General features: G+C 42.8%; 1 protein-coding gene across 3 annotated transcripts in view; it reads right to left on the bottom strand.

The window, feature by feature from the left end:
• Window positions 1–556: 556 nt before the first annotated feature.
• Window positions 557–9,679, bottom strand: part of cadm1b (cell adhesion molecule 1b) — a 165,941-nt gene continuing 156,818 nt past the window's right edge. For all 3 annotated transcript variants that reach the window (XM_021588089.2, XM_021588091.2, XM_021588090.2), the window contains 2 exons: window positions 5,579–5,707; window positions 557–5,404 (listed from right to left, as the gene is read on the bottom strand). In XM_021588089.2, the coding sequence (XP_021443764.1) occupies window positions 5,286–5,404; window positions 5,579–5,707 (248 nt within the window). In that variant the 3' untranslated portion in view covers window positions 557–5,285. The remainder of the gene's footprint in view (window positions 5,405–5,578; window positions 5,708–9,679) is intronic.

Here is a 9,679-nt window from a genome sequence, read left to right as displayed (position 1 = left end):
TAAAGCTTGAATAATGCTGCTGACCTTTAGCTGGGATCACTTCAAATAATGGGAAAAGGCTGCTGTGACAGGATTATGAAGACAGAATGCTACATGCTAATAAATTAGGTCCTGTTCTTGAACATGCCTATCAATTTCTCAAATCAATGTCAACATCCAAAGGCTGTGTCTGATATCTTAACATGTGTGGAGTTGAGCTATGAAAAAAAGACTAATTCAATCAGGATCACTAACAACTACAGTACATCACTCACCACATCACAGCTAATTTCGATTAAATACACTGCTCAGCTTCAATTGAGAGACCAAGGGGGTGACAATATTTAAGAAATATCAAAAGCTCTGGATCTAGAAGCTGAGTTGAATAGAGGATTTTGAAGCGAAGTTGAAGTACAAATACAACAACTATATTCACTCCAGGAGTAACAGTGCAGGGCCAAGGGAATGGCTACTGTCACAGCACAGAGTAGGGAAAGGATGGTAGCCACCTTTATGGGTTGAACCGTGTTAAAAGTTCTTGCCAACAGAAATATCAGGTAAAAGACGATACAGCCCATTTAACATTGATATATTTTTATTAAGACAAGTACTCTTCAGATTTTTTTTGTAAAAATGTTTTATGAACCAATACAAAATATGTATGGGAACATGAGGAAACCTTTCTTTACTACACAGAAATGTTGCCCAGGTACAGAGAGACTAAAGATTTGACCTCAAAACAACTAACTGGGGCAATGAACAACCAAAACGTTCTAGGCATCCAAACATCAAAGAAATGTTGGGGGTTAATCAGAAAACTTAACTACTGCAAATATACCACCTGTTGTTTGAAAACATCTGAAAATGTGACTGACACGCATCCTACTCAGGATGTTAATACACCATTAGAGAGTATCTAATGCTAGCTAAAGGCTCTATTCAATCCGTATTGCAGAAGTTCAGCGTTACAGCATGATTGAAATTGAAAGGGAACGTTCCTGCGTTAGAAGACTGCATTCACCGTAAACGATGTATATGTCAACTCAATCGGAAATTACCTTTACATTAATATTGCACAATCCGTAACAATACAGATTGAATAGAGCCCTTAGTCTCCATTTTGTTTGGTGATTACTTGTCCTTTATGTCTGGGGAAAAAACAGACGATACATTTTACTGTGGATATAAGGTTTTATAAATAACAACCCTTGTATTTTAGTGGACACCGACTGTACAAGTGATATTGTCTGATTAACACCTCTAGTTCTTTCATTGTGAACTAGGTCTATACAAAATAATAGGTAACATTTAACAGTGCACCATATATTAAGAACACAACATATACAACTGAGAAAAAAAGATATATCTTGTGATTTTATAACTTTCTGAAATGTGTAGTATTCTTGGGGGGCATTCGCTTTGCATTTCACCTGAGATGCAAAACACAAGATTCAACATGAACCTGAGAAAGTGGAAACACATGGACTACATATCAAATACACTCAGTGGCCAGTTTATTAGGTACAGTCATCTAGTACTGGGTCAGACCCCCTTTGCATTCATATCAGCCTGAATTCTTCGGGGCATGGAAACGTTGTTCAATTGGTATCAAGGGACTGAACGTGTAAGGGACTGAACGTGTGCCAGGAAAACATTCTCCACACCATTACACCCCCGCCACCAGCTGTACCGTTGACACCAGGCAGGTCGGGGCCGTGGACTCATGCTGCTTACACCAAATACTGACTTTGCTATTAGGAACCTGGATTGGCAATGTTTTTCTACTCCTCAATTGTCTAGTGTTGTTGATCGAGTGCCCACTGGAGCCACTTCCTCTTGTTTTTAGCTGACAGGAGTGGAAATCGGTGTGGTCGTCTACTACAATAGCCCATCCATGACAAGGATCGACAAGTTGTGCGTTCTGAGATGCCGTTCTGCAAATCACTTTTTAAAAAACCTTTATTTAACTAGGCAAGTCAGTTAAGAACAAATTCTTATTTACAAAGACGGCCTACCACTGTTGTACTGCGCCGCTATTTGCCTGTTTGTATCCCCCCTGTTAGCTTGCATGATTCATGCCATTCTCCTTCGACCTCTCATCAACAAGCTGTTTTTGTCGACAGGACTGCCGCTGACTGAATGTTTTTTGTTTGTCTCACCATTCTCCGTAAACCCTAGACACTGTCGTGCGTGAAATGCCCAGGAGGCCGGCCGTTTCTGAAATACATACCATGCTCAAAGTGGCTTAGGTCAGTCGTTTTTCTCGTTCTAATGTTCAATCGAACAGTAACTGAATGTCTCGATGCCTGTCTGCCTGCTTTATATAGCAAGCCACGGCCACGTGACTCACTGTCTGTAGGAGCAAAACCATTTTCGTGAACGGGTGGCGTACCCAATAAACTGGCCACTGAGTGTATACTGAAAACAAAAACAACACTTCATATGAATCTCTACAGCGATCACTTCAATTGTATCCAGAATAAACATTGATGATTAACAAAACAAAAGCAAGTTCAGAACTAATCAATAAGCTTTGAGATTAATATTGATTTGCACATTTCTATGTGTTATACTGGTATCGGTTATGTTCTGCATCACACTCAAGCAATTCAATGAAATAAACATCAGATCCCCAGGACTGTTTCGCTTGTTTTACCTTTCCTAAAAGTGTGGTGAGCCTTGACCACAATTACAGTACATACCTAATACAATAACCATACAAATACAACCAAAATGTACTTCGTAAATAAATTAAAGAAACTATTTCGGCTACCTTATAAATTCTCAACGGACAGAAATAGATCACCCGTAAATAAAATCATTAATACTACTTAGCTTGTTTGTTATGGGGAGCTGTTTTTCAATAGAAGCTGCCATTATCATTCAGTTACGATTCCAAATATTCATCCAACCTGAAAATAACTCCAGCTTGTTATTCCAGTTCTTAGTACTGTCTGATTTATGAGTTACATGTGAATAGAGAGTGAGACCACCACTACTGGTGTAAGGTAGCACGAGATTCATATACTAAGATATAGTATGACACTGTTGACATCGTACTGTATACCCTTTAAATAAAGGAAGGCACTGAATTTAGTCCTTCACTCTTTTTTTTTCATCATCATTATGACATATTTAAAAGCAAAGTAAGGCAGTGGCCGTCCTTTTTCATGAATGTATTTGGAGTTGTTTTGCCAGTCACACCGATATATCCAATAAATCCACTGACTAATGTACCGTGGAAAGATAAAAGCAGGAACTTCAGTATGCATTACAGGGATTCCACAGCAATCTGTACATTTACTTTAAAAGCGGAAACATGGAAACCATGCTACTCATTCCCCATTCAAAACTTCTAGGGGATCTTCAATAACTTATGACTCACAGACAGCATTAGGAATGCTCATTGAGCAATAACCATTAGTGTTCTGTTACATTTCTAATTTGAAAACAAAACATTAAGTAATGCAACAATTATATAAAAGTGTGTCCTAATATCCATAAAATATACAATTGCAGTCAAAATAATACATACAGAATTGTGTACTAGCTAATGTTTGAATAGAGACAGAAGAGTTTTTAATTAGACATCATTACAATTAAAACATCTTCAATCTAAAGTATAAGTAACATATTTTCTTCCCTTTTCATACTGAGATACAGTGTATTTCTCTCAATAGCAACCTGAGCCAACAGACTAGTTAAAGGGAGGGTTGGTTCCCCAGCTGGCAGCCTGCGGCCCGAATTTGGCCCACGGGTGGTTTTATTTGGCCCCCCAAGTTTTCTGAGCATAAAATGAAAAATAATTAAAATATATATATTTTGGGGGAGGTGGGTTCATTGTTGGACATAAGACTGACTATAAAAATTCCGGGAAATCAGCTTCAAGTGATTTTAATTTAGAAAATTGGATCCCAATTAGCAATGCGGGGGATGATTAGGTGGTCATGATGGAATGTGGCCGGGTTGGGAATTTAACCATGACACAGGTGAACACCCCTACTCTTACAATAAATGCCATGGGATTTTGAATGACCACAGAGGCAGGAGACCCGTTTTAACGTCCCATCCAAAAGACGGCCCCCTATGCAGAGCAATGTCCCCATATGTAAACAAAGTTTGAAATGATTATGTTTTAGTGAAATATTATTATTATTATTAATTTTCAGTTATTATGTTCCGCCCCCCCCAACTATCCGCTCAAGAAGAAATTGGCCCGGGGCTGAATCTAGATGATGATCCCTGGCCTAAGACAGCAATAAAATAGGGTTTGAAGGTCCTTGTAAGGTTTCTAAATATACATTCAATATATTCAATTCAGTATATGATAACACAATTGAACTTGTTTTATCTGTAGAAGAGTATTCTTTCAACTAGAATTGAACCTGTGTTGAAAACACTGGGTAATATATGCACTGTATTTACACACATGTACAAGCATTACTATTACATTGGTCATTTACTGATCATTAAGGGTATGAGTATGAGGACCCAGAGTAAACCATATTGTGACCTTAACCCCACACCTAGTGACCTCATTAAGAGGTTTGAACCTCTTAGCGTAACAGTTAAGACAACACAACTCAACAAGTCTTATGACCATGGCAGCAACTTCAGTCTTTTAACCACAGAATAAAAAATAAAAGTGATGTTTCAGGATGTCAGCAGGAGAGGTCATATTTATGATTGAGTTAAGAGGGACAGTATAGTTTGATATTGATAAGAGTTGTTTACAATAGGTTTCAGCTGGAAATGACTAAAATGTATAGTTGGCTGCTTCTACAGTACACAGCATAGAGAGAGAGACACACAGAGAGCGAGAGAGAGGGTGCTTCTAAAAGCCTGGTACACAAGCTAAGATGGATCTGCAGGACAACAAGAGAAGAAGTGCTGTGTCATCTCCTCTAAAAGATAACTGTAGCAAAAAGGAACTGGTGGAGTCAACAGGTTTGGGGGGGGGGGGGGGGGGGGGGGGAGACAACAATTACGAAAGAAATAGAACAAGGCACAAAATTGTCTGTAAAATAATTGAACTGTACAGAATGGGACCCAGCAGTCCAGGAGAGGTTGGATGGGAGAATCCACGACGAAGCAATGAAGCCTCCCACTACTCATCCACTCCAATCTTCCTCTCCTCTTCAATTCTCATCACTCCTCTCCTTTTCTCTTCTCCTTTCCCCACTTCTCTTTCCTCCTCAGCTGCACCTTTCGTCCTCCACCTCTAACCCACCCCTCCGGCCCATTCAGAGTTAGATATAGTGCTCCTACAGGACCCCCCACCATAACACCCCCCTGGCCTCTCATCATTAGATGTAGTACTCCTTCTTCTCTTCCGTGTTGTTGTGTCCCCCCTCTGCATTAATGATGGCCGTGTCTGCATCTGCTGCGTCGTCTGCCCCTTTGGCTTCATGTGTGAAGTAGGTGCCTGCAACGAATAAACACATTCATGAACATCCCTGTTGGACTTAAATGGATGATAATGAATCTCTACAGCTAGTCCACCTCTAGGTCTATGAATGATCAATGATAGTGTACACCAGTTCATCTCAAGCCAGTGGAAGCATTGTAACAGCCAGGGAACCCAGGTGAGCCGTTATACCTTTGTGTCTGGCGAAGTAGCGCCCCAGGACGATGAGTGCACAGAGGATAGCGAACATCACCACGGCAACCACGCCTCCGATGACAGCGTGGTCTATCTTCTGTGGCGCCCCATCGCCAGCTCTGGAGTCTGGAAACAAGCCAATCACAGCTTCTTAAAACAATGACCGCCAGACCCCTTCTTTGAGCCAATCATAGCTATCAGAGCAGTGACTGCCTTCTGATTCAATCACAGAGCAGGAGACGGGCAGTAGCATAGTAATGTACAGTGTACTCAAAGTCACAAACACTTTTAGAAATCGGGTAACATTTGCAGCCAGAAATACAGGGATGAAGCAAGACTACATTTGTCAACTTCTACATAGAACCTACTATAGATGTCCATGGTCAAAGAGTGACCCACTCAGGGAGGTGGCTGTGACTCAATACAGAGTGACTACTGTCGTATTCAATACAATTCCATTAGAGCTATTCTGTTGAAGGTGTCTTGTTCAACAATGAAGGACAACAATGCATTGTACAACGTGAAGCAGTGGAGTGTTTTCAGGTCAAATCAACATTGAAATGTATGATTAACCTCCTCCCACTCAGTCACACCTTCTCTTCCCTTCCTACTGTGGCTGTATGGGCTGTAGAACAGAACAGAACAGAATAGCCCACTTCATTGCAGTTTCATTACTTTTTCTGCGTACAGTTGAATTGCACTTCTGAATGATATGATTCAAACTACCAAATGCAAGTCTAATGTATATATGTATGTGTGACATAACGACCACTTCAGACCCCATGGCCATTCAAACTGATACTGCACTGCCGTGAATGAGGCCTCAATCTTTGCCTATCTTTATCTATGTCATTTATAAGTGTCATTGTCTGTGTGTGGCAATGGACATTCACAACAGGATATGTACCATGTCAATGCATTTGTTCTCTCCGCTTTAAAATAGAATGAAATCTGGCGAACTCCATGACACTGTATCATAATTCCAAATACCTCCTTATATTCAACCAAAAAGTGGTTGTATAAAATGTTCTGAGACTGTTACATAAAAATGATATACTTGACATACCCCACAATTTAAACAGAAACATTCCAGGGAACTGTAAAATATACTCTGATTTAAGCAGTAATATCAGGAAGTTATAGACCTCAATCATAGAGAGTAGACACAAGCACGTAATAAATCTGGCCCGGTGTGCTGTCCCCTCTCGCAGAAATACATTTCCCTCCCAGGAACCCACAGTGGATCGTTGTCCACTGTTTAGTCCACTGTTTACTGTTTAGTGAGATTTATACATCTGCTAGCTACAAAAGAAAACGGCAAGGCATTAAATCTCCAAACTTTCCGAATTTTCGGCACTTGAGGTCTACAGATTAAGTGTGGGGATCTGTGTCAGTTGAGACTGATGGAAGAGTGAAGAGGAGAGGTGAGAGAAGGGGTGTTACTTTACTGCCTGAAGGAGAGACTCCATTTCCCATCAGTCCCCTCCAATCATGAACTGAAATTGGATGGTTTTGAATAAAGATTATGATTAGGAGAAAGGACTTTCTTTCTGAATGCGAATGATAAAAGCCTAAAATGTCTGACACATCCTTAACTTGAATAGAGAGTAAAGACACACTTCATTGGCATTTCCTCTTCAAAATGGACTTACCTCCACCAAGCAGAGGCAGAGCTCACATACTGTAGACACAGACTAGAGTGTCATTGGCTGCTGCTAGTTGTATCTCAGGCAGGATGAGCTGAGCTGAGCAGAGCATAGCTGTTTGTTTCCAGTATCAGGGACATCTGGTAGCACAGCACAGCACAGCATGCTCCCTCAGGAGAGGGAAGTGCCCATGCTCCATGCTAATGAACATCAACACGCTAAATGGACTGAGCCGAGGAGCCTTGTCATGTCCCCTCCCTCCATCGCCCTGCCACGCCTCACCCCCACCTCACACCCCACCACCTTCCATTTGACACCTGAACCAGACAAACGTCTGGGAGCACAACCAGCCTGCCACAGCACACAGAGGGGGAAATGGAGCTTATTTTCACACAAAGAAGTAGGCCCGTCTAAAGCATTGAACGTACCTAAAAGGTATCACAAAATATCAACTGGGGGACTGTAAAATCTATAACCCATCTCTAATGCCCAATGGCTAGATGAATGACATATCTGTAACGGAACCATCCCACACTGTTACCCTGTCTGGAGTCATTCAATGGTTCTGCCATTTAGTTCAGAACCACATTAGCGGCCCTTTATGGCCTTGCACGTAAACTAAATTGAATTTTGTAAACTAAATATGGATTTGCTCTAACATTGGGCCTTTCCCTCCCACATAGTCCTGCTATTGGCTGGGGAGCTGTGACATGCCCACACCTCGGTCCTGACAGGATGTGGCTGGGGAGCTGTGACATGCCCACACCTCGGTCTTGACAGGATGTGGCTGGGGAGCTGTGACATGCCCACACCTCGGTCCTGACAGGATGTGGCTGGGGAGCTGTGACATGCCCACACCTCGGTCCTGACAGGATGTGGCTGGGGAGCTGTGACATGCCCACACCTCGGTCCTGACAGGATGTGGCTGGGGAGCTGTGACATGCCCACACCTCGGTCCTGACAGGATGTGGCTGGGGAGCTATGACATGCCCACACCTCGGTTCTGACAGGATGTGGCTGGGGAGCTATGACATGCCCACACCTCGGACGTGACAGGATGTGGCTGGGGAGCTGTGACATGCCCACACCTTGGTCCTGACAGGATGTGGCTGAGGAGCTGTGACATGGCCACACCTCGGTCCTGACAGGATGTGGCTGGGGAGCTGTGACATGCCCACACCTCAGTCCTGACAGGATGTGGCTGGGGAGCTATGACATGCCCACACTTTGGTCCTGACAGGATGTTACCGGTCGAGCTATGACAGTCCACACCTTGGTCCTGACAGGATGTGGCCAGGGGAGCTATGATATGCCCACACCTCTGTCCTGACAAGTGATGGCTGGGGGAGCTATGACATGCCCACACCTCGGTCCTGACAGGATGTGGCTGGGGGACTGTGACATGGCCACACCTCGGTCCTGACAGGATGTGGCTGGGGGACTGTGACATGCCCACACCTCGGTCCTGACAGGATGTGGCTGGGGAGCTGTGACATGGCCACACCTCGGTCCTGACAGGATGTGGCTGGGGGACTGTGACATGCCCACACCTCGGTCCTGACAGGACCAGGTGAATTTATGGGGGAATAAAGAGGATTTGTGGCCGATGCCCACGTCGGTTGGCGCAGCACTGAAATGTGCTCTGCTGGAGTGGAGGGGCCAAATGCTTTATGGTTCCCTCTCTCTCTGTGTCTGTTCTGGAAGGACTAATTACACATAACCAGGTCACTGGTGGAATACCCTAGCAGCCTCGCACTGACTGACTAACTGACTAGCTGACTAGTTGACTGGCTTAGTGACTGACTGACTGGCTGACTGGCTTAGTGACTGACTGACTGAGTGACTGCCTAATGACTGAGTTGACTGCCTGACTTATTGACTGAATGACTGACTTGGTGATTGACAGACTGACTTTGTGACTGACTGCCTGACCTATTGACCGAATGACTGATTTGGTGACTGAATTGTAACTGGGGATCAGTTTGTATATCTGTCCCTTGGCTGATTACATGGAATATTGATTTCATTAGTCATACTGGAACACCCTCTTGTGAAAACAGGCAGGCGGTTTGTATGCCCACTGTGGATTTACAGATGTAATTACACACATTTAATTGCAATGCTGACTCTTGTGAATTGATGGAAAAAGCTCATGATATATTAGGCAAGGGGGAAAATTCAATCTCACCCTCAATAGAAATACAGTGCATTCGGAAAGTATTCAGATCCCTCGATTATTTCCACATTTTGTTACGTTACAGCCTTATTCTAAAATGGATTAAATCAATAAAAATCCTCAGTAATCTACACACAATACCCCATAATAACAAAGTGAAATAAGGTTATTTGACATTTTTGCAAATTTATGGAGAAATAAAAAACAGATATACCTTATTTAGGTACAGTAAGTATTCAGAACCTTTGCTATTAGACTCAAAATTGAGCCAAGGTG

This window comes from Oncorhynchus mykiss, chromosome 27, assembly GCF_013265735.2.
Source record: "Oncorhynchus mykiss isolate Arlee chromosome 27, USDA_OmykA_1.1, whole genome shotgun sequence".
Classification (NCBI taxonomy): domain Eukaryota; kingdom Metazoa; phylum Chordata; class Actinopteri; order Salmoniformes; family Salmonidae; genus Oncorhynchus; species Oncorhynchus mykiss.
This window is presented reverse-complemented; position numbering and strand designations above follow the sequence as displayed.